The 17851-nt window shown below is 38.3% G+C and overlaps 1 protein-coding gene across 1 annotated transcript; it reads left to right on the top strand.

The window, feature by feature from the left end:
- The first annotated feature begins 2350 nt into the window (after window positions 1-2350).
- LOC149051883 (stimulated by retinoic acid gene 6 protein-like) lies at window positions 2351-17496 on the top strand. Its single transcript, XM_089200791.1, has 20 exons — window positions 2351-2451; window positions 3316-3373; window positions 3793-3878; window positions 4635-4777; window positions 5368-5488; window positions 6523-6571; window positions 7046-7186; window positions 7535-7617; window positions 7771-7832; window positions 8038-8099; window positions 8301-8364; window positions 9190-9265; window positions 10640-10715; window positions 11093-11141; window positions 13195-13294; window positions 13411-13521; window positions 14383-14546; window positions 15085-15201; window positions 16191-16247; window positions 16538-17496. Exons 1-20 carry the CDS (start codon window positions 2423-2425, stop codon window positions 16720-16722), a joined length of 1833 nt encoding a protein of 610 aa, XP_089056917.1. The 5' UTR covers window positions 2351-2422; the 3' UTR covers window positions 16723-17496.
- Window positions 17497-17851: the final 355 nt, after the last annotated feature.

The following is a 17851-nucleotide window of genomic DNA, read 5'->3' as shown; positions in this document are numbered from 1 at the left end:
AAATATGAGAGCCGTGCCGCGTTTACATTGTACAGGTAGAAAAGGTTGTCCAGAATGAGTGTTTCGTTCTGTAATGAAAACCCCAAAAAACTCACTCAGAAATGACTCATTTCCAATAAATTTTACGCTGGTTATTGTGTGGCAACCGGTATGAACTCGTTCTTGTACAAAACTCATTCGGATATCATGTAAAAGGCTCCTAAAAGTTTTTGTTCCCAGAGCATCACGCTTTGCTCGCCTGTCGGAATACTAAAAATTTCAGTAGCGTTGAAGCAACAACCCGCTTTTAACTACTTCTCTGCCGCTGAAACAACGATTAGTGAAGAAAGCAGATATTTTAATATTTTCAATTCAACGTGAACAAAAATCTTTATAAATGGTAAATATTTACTTGTGTCGGTATCAATTATTGCGTGACTAGCTTATGATATAAATGAGGGAGGGGAAAACACAACGCAAAACCTGAGCTCCTGTCAAAAAGTAATACCCAGGCGTAATATAATAATCGAAACGGCTAATAAAATCATAAATGAACAAGGTAAGAGTGTTACGTCAGACTTTTTTACAAATTGCAGTGATTTATGCCAGTTAACGGTGGCGACAAGCAGGCGCACCATGTACATTTCACAGTCGCTATCAAGTAAATTTTGCCGGACTTTGAGTTCGTCTCAAGATAGAACAACACAAATACACGAGGAAGTTTTTTTACAGTAACTTTAATTTATGACCATCCGTTGGTCTTTTAAAAGCTTGAAGCTCAGTAGATTGTGTCATATCGGTCATTGTTAAAACGGTCTTTGTTTTGATGCTACTTCTCGACATAGGAAAAGTATGTCGGACAAAAATATTCACCAAAAAAATATGTTTTTCTTTTCCAGCTTCAATAATTACAGGGGATTGAGTTTAGATCATAATTATAAATTTGTCTAGAATTTGAGAACTCCTAAAAACAGCAGACAGCCGTAAAGGGAAAGAAAAGAGAGAGAAGACTGGGAGTGAGACTGTCCAATTTTCGCTTTAATTAATTATTTTAATTAATTTATTGTTAATCAATTTAATTAATTTATTGTTAATTAATTTAATTTAATTTATTTATTTTAGGTGGCTCCGGATGGTTTTTGCTCAACGTTGGCGCGCGCGCCAGCGTACTTTTTTTCCAAAGAATTTTCTACGTTTTCGCTTTTCTATGTCATTGAAAGCCATCAAAAGCCAATGAGCGAGGTTTGGACTATCGTTTGCTGTAGTAAATATTAAGAAAATAATTTAAGTTATTAAGCCAAGGCTCCACGAAGGGAGGCGCTCGCCAATGACAATTTGGTTTTGCCTTTGATTTTCTTCAAGTTTCTTCGGTGAAATCTCTCAAAATTTCCGCAAGTAGTGAAAATTGTCCTGCCGATCATTTAAAAGCCCCCCCAAAAAAATAGGTGTTACAAGGCAGTTTTCCCGCTATTTGCAGTTTTGTCCTTTCTTCCTCTATCTCAAATTTGGGCCCATTAATTTTTTTTATTAACAGGCACTAGGAAGGACACAAATATGCTTAATGGTCCAACAAATCATACGAAATTTCATCGAAGAAAACACGATAAATTTTTCTTGAAAGATACCTATTTTCTTTGTGGCAAAACATTACCTAATGGAATAGAAATTCGCCAAGATCGGTATCTAAGCATGCGTAGCCTTTCGAATCGAGGACCACGAGTACTCATTTGGCATTCTTATTTCGGACTTGCGAAATTCTTGGACATCGAACACAAGCACTACTGCACGTCAGTGGCCCTGTATTATAAAGTTGCATTTCGAGGAATCCAGGAAAGCATCATCGAAATGCTGCTCTATGGCAAATAGTGCGTGTCACTCGGTTATTATTGTTGTAAAAATAAAAATTATTCACATTTACCACGCTTACAGAAAAAACATTCCTTGAGGCCTTGTGCAAATGTTTGTATATCAACCACTCGAGTTCCCTGTAGATTTTCAGCTGCCGCCTGTTGGTGGGCCACTTTGGGTTGGTGAGCCACTTTTGAGACCTTTACTTCGCGATCGATCAGAACAATAATGTTTACCTTCCGAGGACGGTAAAAAGCAAATGGCCTTAACATCGTAGGTTACATACCCGAGATAACCTTAGAGCCCGTTTTGTAGGTGGTTCCCTTTCCTCGCAACCGTCTTCGTAAGTCAGATTTTGTGGCCTTTACGTAATGATTCCTCTGTTTTCCTAATTTTTGAGATATTCTCGAAGCGACCGAACGCGCCACGGGTGTTGTGTTGGCCTATTTCAGGCGTAAAAAGCCTAAAAATACATTGGGTGTCGTTGGAGTCCAGATCTCGCGCGGTCAAAAAACCCTAGGGAGGGAGCCTTCTAAAATTAGACAAGTTTTATTCAGCAAAGCAGAAACCTACTGGGTTCAGAAAAGCAGTCATAATGGCTTCAGATGCGACAAGTGAGAATGAGTAAGTGATAGAAAAAGTTGTAACAAGTTGTTAATGTGTCTCGTTTATCGAATACATACATCTCGTTGAAAAAGTTTCTAAGACTTGATACCGCACGTGAACTGACATGGCGGGAAGTGTCTCAAAGCAAAGCTCCTCAAGTCGGCTAGAGAAAAAGAGAAGAAATAACATCGAAAGGTGCCAATGAATTCAAGAGTTTATTGGCAAAGTCTCTGGCTGAAAAGTGGGTCTGTTCTCACAAACGCAATGTTTAAAGATTTCAATTTAGTTGCTTCATGCTCGGTTTGTAATACGCAAATATTGATAACAATTTCTTTAGACTAGTTTATTTATAGGCCAAGTATCGTTTTAACACTGAAAATATATCCCTACTTATTTAAGAGTTTCGTCTTCCATTTGTTCCATATGCACCATGCTTATAAATGGAAAGTTTTGTAGGAATTTTTTCATTCATTTCTGTCAGAAATCTAATACCATTGATCAAAAAATCGCACCACCGATTCACGGTTGCATGATTACAGACCAAATTGGACTCCACTCGCTTTTGATTGCCATTGTCATTCATCGGTTCATTGCCCCTTATTGAAAGAATTCAATCAGTAACCGTTTGATTATTCAGTTCTGGATATATGTGGAACGGTCAACATTTACATAGCGAAGCAACCTCCGCGTGACTCTAACTACAGATCTTTTATATATGGCTCTCGTTACTGTTTTTAGTGCTTTAGCTAGGATACTACACTCGCGTCGTGCCCCACATGCAATATATTCGATAGAGCCTTTTTTTCACTCCATTCATGAGATGATACGTAATGAAAGTTATGGATCCATGAGCTACTAAATTTCTTTTTTCTGTTGTTGTAGCTGTTTGGAGGCTCTCCACCAGCAAAGAAAATTTGAGTTTGGATGTCTTGCTCCCGCAGTGAGTGCTCTGTTCAATTCTGTATATTTTTTTGGGTAATGAAATAAACGGCAGCGATAGCGGATTTACTTTTTTCTTTGCCCTTTACCGTGTGGATATGGACTTGGAAAGGAGCCATTATTTAATAAAGTTCGAATAGAGAGAGAGAGAGAATGTCTCCCTTTTCAATAGCCCTGTAAATAATTTAAGTGTTCCTAGTTATGTCTGTTGAAAAATCATAATGATAAAACTTGTAAGAAAATGTCGCTAGCCTGTGTGCAATACGCGTTTGTGTGGCGCCGCAACTTTCCGGCAATGGGTGGAACAATAGGCAATGGGGAATTAATTGTTCTTCTCATTCGGTGTTGTTTGTGTAATCCATGAGATAAGATTCATTTTTAAAAAAAGCATTCAATTTTTCTTTCTGTTGTTTTTTTCAGTTGATTATTATTTTAGCTCTTTCATTCCTGAAGCGACGCACTAAGTTGAAATTGGAGCTCTGGGATGGGCGCCCTGGACTACTGATGTATGTTATTCGATTATGAAAATAGATAATTTTATAATTGTTTCATAGCAAATCTAGAACTTGAGCGAGTTGGCCCCCATACACATTCACGCACGCACGCACATACACGCACACACACGCACGTACACACACACCCACGCACACGCACACAGATAAAAGCCTCAGCCCCAGTGATTTGCTCCATTCGGAGCCGTCTTCCTTTGCATTATAACTGATCCCGTACATTATGAAAAGTCTTTACGTTGCAAAATAATTCAAATCTAGATGGACGCCACAACTTGAGTATAATTCACCCCCAAAATTCAAAAGCCAAAGGTTCAAAGCTGAAACCGTGTCTCAAAAGCTTGCCTATCACATCTAAAAGTGTGTTATTTGACTCTAAATTTCAAGTATAGGTGCCTTAAGTTGTTTCAACTGACCACCGCCTTCCTTCCACTCTGGTCTTCGAGATATCAGTCACCTTCGTCGACAACTGTCTTATTTTTCTATGCTGTCCCTCCCTCCCTCCCCTCCCCTCTCCTTCCTTTTGACCATCGCCAACCTCCCCTAGTTGAAATTCCTTTCTCGTCCCAGCCTTCCGCTGCTGTAGGAATCAAAGACGGCCGCTTTAATTTTCACCGAGACAATGCTGAGCATTCGCGCGCAAAAATGACACCTGCTCACCAGTTTATCAACAAGTTGCTGGTTTTATGGCTTCTGATCGCACAGCAGTACAATTTTTGAATGGGACAACATATCTGTATCATTCTTTTTTAGACCGATGAACTTTCTTGGTGGTCTTAGTAACAGATGGACTATTGCTGCTGCGTTTGGAGCCACAGGTAGCACTGTTATAACCATGGCATTGGGTGGAGGCAACAGTATCTCGATTGTCCCATCGGAATCTCCCTGGGTAGAAAGTAAGTAACTCTAACGCTATTATGATCGAATTTCTTAATTGTGTTGGCAGTAAGGATTATTACAGAGTATTTCCTGAGAAAAGGAGAAGATAAAAAAATACAGATAAAAAAATACAGTAAAACACTCACCCCCAGAAATCTCTCTGTAAGACGCATAATGCACGATGCATGTCTAATCCAGGTTCCAGTAAACCGCTCTGTAATAGAAGGCTAAACCCTTGTAGTCTCCAATTTACAGAACTATCATATGCATCACAACAAGCGCAGACATGTTAGTAAAGGTTTCAGTTAAACCTGTATTACCATTCCAAAATTCAAAACTAAATCATTACAAAGAGGCAAAATTCAACATTCAAACAAGCTAACAAAACCTGAATTTTAAAAAGAAATTGAGAGCAAAAACAAAACATGCACACAAGAACACACACACACACAAACAACCAATGCTAGGAGACGACCAAAGCTAAGAAACAAAGCAATTGTAAGAGCCCAGAATTAAAAGAGTTGTTTTATGGTACTCAAAGAAGTATATAAGGTCCGAGAATCATTTTTTGAAACTACAAGCAATATTTTTCTGTCTTTTTACTCAGTTATTGACGTTTTGTTGGCCGTCCTCCTTTGTACAATACTATTCTATCCATATTTTGTCTGCCTCACAACTGAATACAAATTCGTTGGTTCTATCCTTGGCTTTCTTTATGGTGTGTTGAGGTATGTATGTGAGTATTTTCTTAAATTATGGGATTTTTTTGCTCTAGCTCGTTAAGTCAGACATAGTGGGACAGAGTAGAGATTCGGGTCATCCCTTTCTTTGTTTTTATGGAGGGTGTTTTTCGTGAAACTTCGATAATACGTTTGACATCAGTTCACTTCTCAATTAAAAACATGCGATTTCATGAGATATCAGAACGTTAATTTTAGGTTTGGGGCTAAAACAAACCGGAACTCTTCAAAGTTGATGCAGGTTTCTTTACAATAAACACGCTGAGTACTAAAGAATTGGTCCATGCTTAGCGTGCGTATATAGATTCATGGATGCACCACGCGAGAAGTTTGCGGACCAGGAGAGAAGCGTAAGAGTTGCTCCAAGCGCAGCCAACAATAACTCTAACTTCTTGATTAAAATTTTTGGAAATTCTAAAATTGTACGGTTTTAAAGTTAAAATCTTCAATTGAACAATAGTTTTAGGAAATGTCAACTCTTTAAAATAGTATGATTACACGCGTCCCAGGCTCACATCTCGAGAAAAAGCAAACGATTAATTTATGAAAGCATCACGCGTTGTCTGAAGTGGGGTTGAGTTACAAGAGGAACCGTTGAGAATTTGAACACGTTGCAAGGAATAGTATGGGGAACGAAATATGGTCGATTTACAACGATAAATATTTCGACATGTGAATATTTTACAAGTGAATATTTTACCAGTGAATTCAATAGAACTTACTCACATCTTGTGTGTCTGTGGTGGTTTCTGGCGATTTCTGCCATTTTAAGCTTGCTTTGCCATCCCTGATATAAGACGAAGTGAAACTGCAAACGTCATGTTATGGGTACATAAAGATTTGTACCATGGTAGCTCTTTAGGAATTAGGTAGGACTTGCGCGCGGTATGTTATGATGTATATTGTCTTTCTTTTCCTGGTCGAGATGCCTTTCTAGGTTACAATCCCACCAGTATTTCGACAGTTTGCCGACAGGGCCAGATGATACGTTAAACTCGTTGACTTCCATTGGTTTCTTTCAGGTTTTCTTTTCAACTTGCTACAGAGATACGTTGCTACGTTGCGTATAAGGTATTAGTTTTGGAATGCATCAACAAACGTGAAGAACTTATGTTTCCTTATGGTCACGCAGATAAAGCTGCTTCCTGTGTTTTTATGAACGACTGAATGAAGCTAAGGAAATGGATTATAGAGAAAGAGTTAAATCACCCAAAACACTAATATAGTTTATACTGCGCTGAAAAAGCGTAATCGTTCTCAAGCCATGAACAACTTTCGGAAGTAAGTCAATTCACACCCTTGCAGGGGTGTGAAATATTTTTGTCTTTGTCTTAGTCCTTGTCCTTCTCTTTGTTTTGTCCTTGCCCTTGCCCTTGTCCTTGTAATCTATTTTTGTTTTATGTAGAAAAGGCTAAAGAGTAATTTTTGTTCGCTGTTGTTTCGAGTGCCATTATTTCTGTTGGCTATAAATTAGATTTCATGAGTCATGGAACAAAACTATGGCCCGTATGGCTCAAATAAGTAAAGTATTTTTTTTCCTTTTAGAAAACAGGAGCCTATGGAATAACGTTTATTATTTCTAACCTGCCTACAACACTGTGCCTCATCTTTATAACAACGCGATTTGCTTTCCTTATTGTTCGACGAGTTAGACAGATGTGGTCTGTATCTTCTACAGAGTCAGCAGTAAGTTAGAGTTGCATACATGTATGTTTTCGTCCCCTTACAGCAGATACAAAAGTGTGTAATTTGTGCATGTGTCTTTGTTTGTCTGGAGTTTCTAGATCATTCCCTATTTAGCTAAGTACGATGAGGGAATAGTGGTATCATAAAATTCAAAGAAAAGCGTCAAGCAAAGTTTTAATGACGTCTTAAAATCGAATTAAAAAGGAAAATTACAAAATGTCTTGAAATATGGGAGAATTCAAGAATTTAGAAAAAAACAGGCGGAAATGGCGATAAGAGAGTACAAATTTAAAGGATTGAAGGTATCAGTAATTAATTTAATTCCATCCCTAAAATTTTTCTCTTTAGGAAAAGGACTCCTGCTCCCGCTCACTGGTTCATGATTCAGACGTTCTTCACGTGAAATTCATTTTAGGGCAAAAACCTCCGATGTAAGATATTTTTAAAAAACTCCTGTTCAATGTACGACTAAAACAGTTAAATTTTGTGGTCATTTTCCTTGTCCTTGTCCTTTTCCTTGAGTTATTATTATCGTCCTTGAGTTTTTATTATTGTCAGCAGTATCTTCTCCCATATTTTTTCAGATACCCGAACAAGTCAGAGTGGTACTGGAAGGTTCTCCACTTTTTTTACATACCAAGGGCAGGTGTGTATGGTATTTCGTTACAAAATAAACAACGTTGGTATTTTAGGTCGATTTATTGTTTTTTACTTATGCTTTTCGTATCGTTTATGGACCCTGACTTATTTATCGCTTTTTTTCATTCATTTTGATATTATGTTTTTAATAGTGAGCTCAAAGCTAGACTTATGGATTGGACTAATGAAATGGACAACTTCTTTGATTTCAGATTTTAAGTTCTCCACTCAGTTGATATCAACAGTGTTTCTTGTCGGGATAGCTGTCTTTGAAGTAAGTACTCATTGTATCAGAAGATGTCTTATCTATCGATTTGGAATGGACTTCTTCATTCTCTGCATTTCGATTTGTCTTTGGCAAGGATTCAAATTTTACAATAGACATGAGTGTGTATACTAATGACCCCTACTATTTATAGCAAATATTTGCCATGAAATGATTCTTAAATATTCTATCTCTCTTTGTTGTATGTAGGTCTTAATAGTTTTTCTCACAGCGTGGGAACATCTTTTAGGCAGCTATGGGGATATACACAGAGGTGATGTATTAGCAGTAGAACATAATAATTTACCTGCTTCCAAAAATCTTTCAATTTCAAAGCCTTGCTCGACTTGACCATGTGAAGCGGACAATTTTTCATCAGTCTTTTAGTCACCACTAGTCAGTTAATCAAACCTCTTCATAAAACTACTGATTATATTAAAATCCGCGGAAACCGCTCCACAAGAATTAGTCAAATTACCATTGTTCATTATCATATTTCTAATAGGACATACTTCATTCTGATAGGCTGTATTTTCTAAGGTATTTCATCGAGCTCTAACCCCCTGTGACCATTTCCCTCCGAACACTTTACAAAAAAAAAGACCACATAAGGATATCGACGCTCTCCTCAGAAACTTTTGCCATATTGTAGGGGATAAATCGTTTTAAATAGTACTGAGATGATTATGACGTTGAAGCTCTAGCAATAGGAAGTCGCTTGTTAAAAGCCTTTATCATGCAAAAGAGACTTTTACCACGATTTTCCCACATAGCGAGGAGAATTCCATTGCCACGTCGAATCGAGGGAGTCAGCTCTAGTATCAGGAGCTATTTAAGCTTTTTCCTGGCGCTCAGTTAATGAGACGATTGTAAACGGTGCGATAGTTGCAGGGTGAAACCGTGGAAGGTTTGGTTCGGGATTGTCATGTGACCAGACCCAAGTCCCCTCGTTTTTTTTGCTTCACAGCTGCTATAATTGCACCGTTTACAAATGTACAGTTCACTATTCTGCTGTTTTACCACCCAATTGCTTGCTTGGAACAGGGTAGGTTAGTTTTCTATTTTCTACTGGCTAGATTTATATATTTCTTTATTTTAGGTTATCTTTACGGATCGCACATTTTCGCAGCTCTAATTTATATTATAACAACACTTCACTTCATGAAGTGCCACAGGTACGTGTGATTAGTTTCCTAAACGTGTTCGTGAGGGCCATAAATGTTCAACAGGACGCTTAAGTTTTATGAGGGATCTGGGATAGCGCAGTACTGAGCGAGAGCGCTCGTCTCCCTCCGTTTCGACCCTGGTTCGATTCCCGGACCTAGCGTGACATGCTTTGAGGGATTTTTCTCCGGGTTTTCAGATTTTGCACCTGGAAACAGTGAACAAGGAGAGTCACCACATGAAATGCCCACTGTTAAATTTCCATTAAGACACCATCCGATCTCGATCGCTTGTCAGTATTTCTTTCAAAACTCGTAATTCTGTATGGTTAGGGCATTAGAGCTAGGGTAAGTCACAGATTTTATTGAGAACGACTTAAGTACTCGTATGAGCTTTGGCGTCTGAAAATTATGCGAAGTTGTAACTGATATGTCACACACACAAAAACAACAACAGAAGTATTATCGCAGCTCTAACGCACCAAAGCCGGGGTATTTATGAGAAGTTGTAGAGGTGCACCTGCTAAATCTCAGTCTTGAGAGTCTCCGATTTTACAATTCGCTCACCTCTAAGAGGCCAATGCTCTTAAGGTCCATTTATCATTTATTCCCGAAGGGGGGGAGGGGGGGGTTGAGTAGAAGAATTTGGGGGGGGGCTACATGGTTTTTAGGGGGGAACGGAGGGGGATCAGTCGTCGTTAACAGAGAATAAAGGAGGACTATGCATAACTGACTGCTAATTTACCGCTAATGAGAAGGGGAGGGGGAGGTCATGAGTAATAAAAAACAAAAAATCGTGAAAAAAACAAAAAAGTTCAGAAAAGTTCAAAATTTTCAAAGCGAGCCATGTTACATAACGTGTGGAATACATAACGTATGATAAGGGCTGAGTCTTATGAATAAAGAAGAAGAAATCAAAAGTTACCGAGTTCAACTTTTTGTAGTCAGACCATCAGTTGTGGTTATCGTCATATGTCTTAATGGACAATAAAATCCTTTGAAACGTTTCAAAAAAGCTTTTCAACAATTCTGTATCATGGTGAGAGGTCTAAGAGCGCTTAGCAACAATTTAGAATGCGGAAAGTTTACCTGTGGTAAAATTGAAACAGATAATACGAGCTGGTTTAACTGAAGTGAAAGAGAGAAACTTAGTTGAAGGAACGGGTTTGATTGTTTTATTTGGCTTTTTCGGCGACTGAAAAATAGTTTATTGCCTTGCGATGTCATTTACAAGGAGGGGAAAATTTTATAGTTGACTCGACGTTGACTCGTGTCTTGAATTCGACCCGTGAAATGATGTAAACACAACGCTCACTAGTTTTTAGGCATTCTGTTGAAATCGGACTGAAAGATTATTCTAAAGTTTATTGTAATTCTTTCTCCTAGGGATCACATGCTCCAGCTTTACCGTGGAGATAGACGTCTAATGCAAAACGTTTGCCTCTCACCGGCCTCTTATGTGGTATGGCGATAAATTTGCTTTCAACGCTCCCATCAAAATTAAGGAGGAAACGACTAACCTTTGCCTTCCACTGATATCTCTTCTTACTTGAAGGGCAAGATGATTTGAAAGATTGGAAAGCTTTCAGCCTTTTCCAGAAAATTGAGAATTTTCTCCTTGCATAACCTAATGATGGCTGAATACAACGATAACAGTAAAAACACTTCGCATTTACATTGGCATTTACGTTCACGGTCACGTTCACGTTTACGGTCGCGGTCACGGTCAAGATCACAGTTACAGCTGCGTTCATAGCCATGGTCGCGATCATAATAACGATGATGATTTAAAAGAGGTCACGTACATTTTGCGTTACTACTGAATATTTTGTCTTGAAGGGAGAAAGTCTGAGTTATACTGGATATCAAGTCGCCTATGCCGTGATTGGTATGTATAGAATTTTCAGCTCGAAGCAATCTGAGAAATTAAGCATTTGTTCCGTGCACACACTAGGTAAGGTAAGGTAAGATAACGCCTTTATTTAAAGAGGGTAGACACCTGACAGTTATAATAAAACTAATAAACTTGTGGTCTTCTATGAAACGTAAAATCGTAATTAATGATAAAATAACTCTATACTGTCATTATAGAAAGATAAAAATTTTTTAATAGATAATTTAAGAGGCAAGAAAATATTATTAAAAAACTATCTAGAGTCTTATTTAGAATTCTTAACTATTTAAAAACTATTAACTATCTAAAAGTAAGACTTGATAGAAAAGGCTACCTAAATACTTAACAGATATTCAAAATGTCCTATCTCTCTTTGCTTAGCGATTAAATTCGTACACAGTTTCTTTTTAAATATTTAACATTTTCACTTTACTTACGTCAAAAGACAGTTCGTTCCAATTTCTAATAGTTCGTACGCTAAAAGTCCGGCCTCCTTATGTATTTTTCTTGAAAATAGGACAAAGAAAAGGAAACTCTGAAGTCTAACGGTTAGCCGATCGATTATCCATTACAATTTCAATATTAGACAAAGATCGCAATAGGTCGGCGAAACGTTGCCAAGTGTCAGGCTATTTATTCAAAAGGTCGATAAACATTTAAGAAAATTCGCATAAATTGGAGTTTTCTGTGAAATCATTGACTTCTTCGTGTTTGATAAATGTTGTAGGTCGCTAAGACTGCAAAAAGTTGCTCCAACGCCAAAAGTAGCTCAAAAGTCGCCGAACCTAATAAGGACAGGCCTACGAGTAGCTCCAATGATAACCACCATTCCTGTCAATAGATAATAACGATAATTGTAGCAATGATTTGATACTAAATCTGTGACCACTAAACACGTGCACGTAACTTCCAAAACGTTTCACGCATGTTTAACTCCTCTGTCACACTTTGTAAATACTTTACGCTTTCTTCACACTGCGTAAAGGTCGAAAATAGACTTACTCGACTTAATTGTAAAAACCCTCTGCTTTTGTCAGACAAAACGTATAACTTGATTAAACAAGTTTTTATTATAATAAACAGGACTAATAGAGATAAGGACTAATATGCCTCAAAAGTCCAAGTCGTTTTGACAGTTTCTTACATAAATATCCCAGTGTGCTTCAAAGCTAAGATCTTTATCAATAATAAAACCCACACTAGTGTTGCTCAACCTTAAATCAATAAAAGCAGTGCAAAAGCTGTAAGTCCAATTTTTTATTTTTACGACATCCATTTTGAAATCACTGGTGGTCCCTGTAATCTGATTGGCTCTAAGTGGTGCGATTTATTCATAAATTATTCATATTCGCACCATTTTTTGCTTTAGATCGCATCTTTTTTCCAGCGAATCAGGAGACTACACTAACAACAAAACAACCACTCAGATTTCAAGGCTTGTTTAAAGTAACCAATCAAATTGCAGTAAAATGGGAGACAAAGAGTATCATGTGGCAAATTTTGCTACTTTTGTTTCCAAAACTGTTTTATTCCCCCCCCCCCCAAAAAAAAAAAATGGATGAATTTAATTTCAAACCAGTTCAGCGCTGCATCAATAAAATGGATGTATAAAGTGGTAATCGAACTTCGTCTCGTGCAATTTTGGTCTGAAATCATACTTATGATTTCAAATCGAACTCGCGCTGCGCGCTCGTTCAATTTTGAAATCACGCATATGATTTCAGCTCAAATTGTACTCCACTCGGTTCAATAACCATTATTGATTATGCATCAATTATCAATTATAAAGGTACATTCAGAGTAGTATATCAGGTGCGAGCCTGTATTGAAGCAAAAGAGGAGGTTTCTTTTCGTTTTCACGATGACTAAGCTGGAGAAGAGTGGGAATAATTTAAGGGTTTCCATAACTTTCGCGTATGTTCTCAACACCTCTAATGTTAAAACAAGGCTTCGTAGAGCGTTAAGTAGTGTCTAATCAGGTTTGCAAATGATGAGATATTCAGATCTCTGGTATTTTTTCCAGTATTTCGCTCGTTTCTCTTTGCAGGTTTTTCCGTGTTGTCAAATTTGGGCTTCCTTCTAATTTTCATTCCAAGTAATGATAAGATGATACGCGAGTTTATTTTATCAGCTGCAAAAGGAGTTGTGTAAGTAGATTGATAACGTGAATAGGTTGTTTTATATATTGTTTAATTACATTTCCTCTCTGGTGTTTCATTCGTTTTGTTTGTTTGTCTGTTTTTTTCAATTTTTTTCCTTTCAGACCAACGATAGTGCTGAGTGTCATTTCACAAGTGTTCCAGGGCGTGTTCCTATCTCGATATGCCTTTCGTGACAGAGAATACTCAAATTTCTCAGTCGTGATTGACAACCGGTAAAAATGACAGTTTCTTTATCTATTAACATGATAAGCTGAGCTGCGCACGCTCACCTTGACTGGTTCTTGACTCATAGATGACGTATCATAAACGCATTTTCGCTGCTTTATCATTGATTGTTAAAATGGATGTGTTCAGCTTGCTATTCGCGATTCTTACCCCTCTGCTTCTCCATGCAATGTGAAATGAACCAATTTATGTCACAAAAGCTTGCACTCTCGTAATATCTAAAATTAGCTGTGTACTGACAAAATTTCCAACACGACACATTCTAGCTTTGATGCTTAACAAAGAATAAGGCTGTTCGTCTCATTTGCAACGAAGGAAAAGGCTTCTCGTCTTGCCAAAGGCGCGGGATGTTGGCGCGAAAATTAATTTTGGCAGAGTTTATCATACTCTGCCACCAATTAGAATGCGCACATCTCTAAAACAAATCATCTGAATAATCTACCTTAATTTCCTCTTCTCTGAAGAAGATCATTCCATTTTCGAGAGGCCTATCGGGAATCAGCACATGGGGCAGCTCACGGGTTCCTTGAGGGTCTTAATGTGGTGATGGCCCTTAACGGCTAACGGTTAAAATTTTGGCCTTCTCACGTTAACAGTTAATTGGACACTTTCCTCATGACTCATCACCGAGATAGGAAACGTTTTTTTTTTGTTTTTGTTTTACGCCTAACAGCTACTTTTACAGCCTTACGGTTAATCCCACTGAGACCCTCACATTTATTCTTACCTTCTTGGAAATAGACCACGTTTTCTACTCAACACTGCTCCGGTCAGTATAAGCAGTTATCCATTATTTCTTTGTTTCACTTTTTTATTCTCTTTTTTCTCTATTTTGAATCACGTTTTAGACGACTGTTCTCTATCATGTCGTATGCCTTTGTGTTCCTCAACGCCATTGTTGGAATCCCAATAGGTCTTCTCCGCATAGCTAAAGCTATGATTCTCGGGCTTTTCTTCTTCTCGCGTCCCGACCGACCTATTCTCATGCCAGGATTTCAAAAATGGGAAAAAGGTAAGCTTTCCGGAAAAACCAGTTTTCAAATGTGTTTTATCGAAAAATGAAATTCGAGTTTAGACTTCTGACCTATCATCTGCCATTCAGTGCTTGCCGAACGACGGCATCTCTACCAAAAAGTTGAAACATTGGGCAGCTGCTTGCTGCTTCTCAGACTTTGCCTCTTGCTTCTTTTGATTTTCTCAAATTACCGAAGCATTTGAACAAAAATGCAACGATGCACAAGGGACTGGTAATTATTTATCGCCTGGAAAGGGGATCGAAGGACTTCATTCTCAGTGGCAGTCAATTTGCCATAGTTCCCCCTTCAAACTCTGTAAGAGACGACTGATTCCCCTTCTGCTCCCAATGAAAGCCATGCAATCATCCGCAGAATCCTCTTTCCCCTTCTCCACCTCGGTGATAAATAATGATTGGTCTCTCAGCAAAAGATACTTCAGCCATGAAAGTTACGACAAAAACAACCCGAGCAGCAACGCAGACTTTACTTGAGTCCGCATCTAATGCTCATTTTTCCCTTCAACTTACCGAACAGGTTTTGTAGCGTATCTTGGATTTCTTCAAGTGTTGGTAGCCCACAGACATCCCGTTGTGTTAATGTTCTGCCAATTGCTCATTGAAAGCAACAAGGCGACAACTTCGGAGGAGAAACGTAAGCAACGTTTAAGAAATTAAATATTACTGGTCTTAGAAGAACATATCGAGAGTATTAACTCAAGTTGGAATTGGTTAATCATTCTGTCAGTCAGTCCGTCAGTCAGTCGATCAGTTCGTCAGTCAGTCAGTAAATCAGTCAGTCAATCGGTCGGTTCGTCAGAGATTCAGCCCGTCGGTCAGTCAGTCAGTCAGGTAGTCAATCAATCAGTCAGTCAGTCAATCAATCAGGCAGTCAGTCAGTCAGTCAATCAATCAGTCAGTCAGTCAATCAATCAGTCAGTCAGTCAGTCAATCAGTCAGTCAGTCAATCAATCATTAAGTCAGTCAATCAATCAATCATTAAGTCAGTCAGTCAATCAATCATTAAGTCAGTCAGTCAGTCAGTCAGTGAGTCACTCACCCAGACTGTCAGTAAATGGTAAGTAAATCTGTCCGCGTGTCATTTACTCAATTTGCCTCTATATTTATCTGTATTTTTTTTCTCCAACGTTTGTCCCTCGCCCTTCTATTATTGACAATTGTGCGCCGAAGGCGAAGTGAATATTATTGAATTATTGCCGAGACAGAGTCGAGGGGATTATTTAACAATGTTTACCGAACCTGACGCGAATAACGGTTGGTATAATTGCACGGGTGCTTTCGAATAATTTTGCAAATTTTGTGAATAAAGAAAGCGTTCCGCATATTTTGTGACAATTGTGTTAATTACTCGTATCTACCTAAGCAAGAAGACTTATCAACTTCATTTAATCCTGTTAAAAGTGTTCTACCAAACTCAGTACAGTAGCATCTTTTGTGCTTTTTTCAATTGAAATTTTCTTCCATCGCATTTATCACTTCTTCGGAAATGAGGAGATTATAGCGAGTTATGATGCAATCCTCGACCAATCAGAGCGCGCACATATCTATGATCGTGACCAGAGCAAATATACTAACTAAATATAGCTATGTTTAACAAGTTAACTAAAAATCTGTCTGTCACAGAACATTCCAACCTTTCTGTGCAGCCAAACAACGCTGAGGAGCCAAAACAAGTCACTGGTATGTCAATAAATTGGATCAATATCAGTATCTGAGCAACTGCCCACCTACCCCTCCCCTAACCCAACGTTAACCTTAACTTGTTTTCAATTGACTGTTGTTGAATTAAAGGAGGGGTAGGTGGGCAGTTGCCTAGATACTGATATTGATCCAATAAATTAATATAAGGCAACCATACCGGACAGTGCCTGAGTTCCTTTTGTAAGGCAGTCGACATATAGTTTGCATTTACCCACATACACTTCAACAATACCGTTAATGTACTGAATGTCGATATAACTTTGAAACAGGATTCAAACGCGAAATCCGCCATCCACGCCTGTCACAGAGGGTGGTCAACCGCTGGCTTCTTGCTGTAACTCTCCTCCGTAATCCCACAATCATACAGTATCGTCACCATTCCTTTTCGGTACCCATTGAACAGAGTGAGGTCGACACGTCTTCAGTATCAGTTTTAGTCGATGCTATGGTCTAATCGTCAGGTTTAGCTCATAGCACAAAACTATTTTAAGGATTAAATGAAGGGCATTGTAATAGTCAAGTGTTGTAAGGTATATAGCTGTTACGAGAAAGATTATCGGAAAAAACGGACAAAACTGCACGCCACAATCTTGGAAAACAATCTGGGTATCCGGTAGTTCATGAGTTTTAATAAGTGAAGGAAAATAAATTTATTAATCAAACCCGCTGAACCGCGTCCGTACAAGGACGTTCCTCAGTTTTTCTTTGCGTCCTGAAGTCAAGGTGCCGTGATCTGAAAACTACCCTCAATACCTTTCATGGTTGTCGTGTGCATTTTTACGCTTTTTGTCGGACCACCTCTCTCGAAACAGCTGTATATTCCATGATAGGTTTATGCTCCAAATTAAATACTGCATAAAAAAAAAAGCCCATCATGTAAAAAGAAAATATAATTTTTTCTTTTGTTTTTCTTAACATTGTTTATCATCATGAAACTTTCAAAGTTCAAGTGCGTCTTTAAGACTAAGTTAGACAGTTTAGTATTGGATAACATGAGTTGTATTCTATGTTACATTTATGCATTAAAAACGACTGCTCGGCTATAAGGCTCATAATTTTGCAATCTGGTGACAAGTAAGGGGTAAATGGAGCTTTATTTGGTTTTTCTTAACATGGTTTAACATTACTTTTATAACTTTCAAAGTTGAACTACGATTCTAAGACTAAGTGAAGCCAATTCGTCGCCAGCCAGTTATTGATTCTAAATAAAAAAAGATTTTTTTTTTTAATGTGGTTAACGATCTCGTTACCATTTTGCAATTATAGCAAATAGGAGCACCTCACTACGCCGAAGAAATGTGGACTTACTACTATATTACGACCGACCGTACAAGGTGTTACTTTTAGCATGCGCGGCCAACTGTATTGCAGGCACTATTCTAGCCTTCACGCAATGGAAGTAAGGGAAAAGGGGATGCGCAGGCGCGATAGCGTGCGTATCTTCGATACCACTTTAGTGTGCGCCAGGAGACACCTACAAATAACAATGAAGTGCGCATACTCGTGTACCGAGCTTTAGTGCAGCGTATAGTGAGTACAAGGTTAGACATTACACGAGGGCTTCACGTGTGTCAGTAAATGTG

The sequence above is a fragment of the Pocillopora damicornis genome, chromosome 1 (genome assembly GCF_964200805.1).
Source record: "Pocillopora damicornis chromosome 1, jaPocDami1.2, whole genome shotgun sequence".
Classification (NCBI taxonomy): Eukaryota; Metazoa; Cnidaria; class Anthozoa; order Scleractinia; family Pocilloporidae; genus Pocillopora; species Pocillopora damicornis.
The sequence above is the reverse complement of the archived record's forward strand: the minus strand, read 5'-3'. Positions and strand labels throughout refer to the sequence as shown.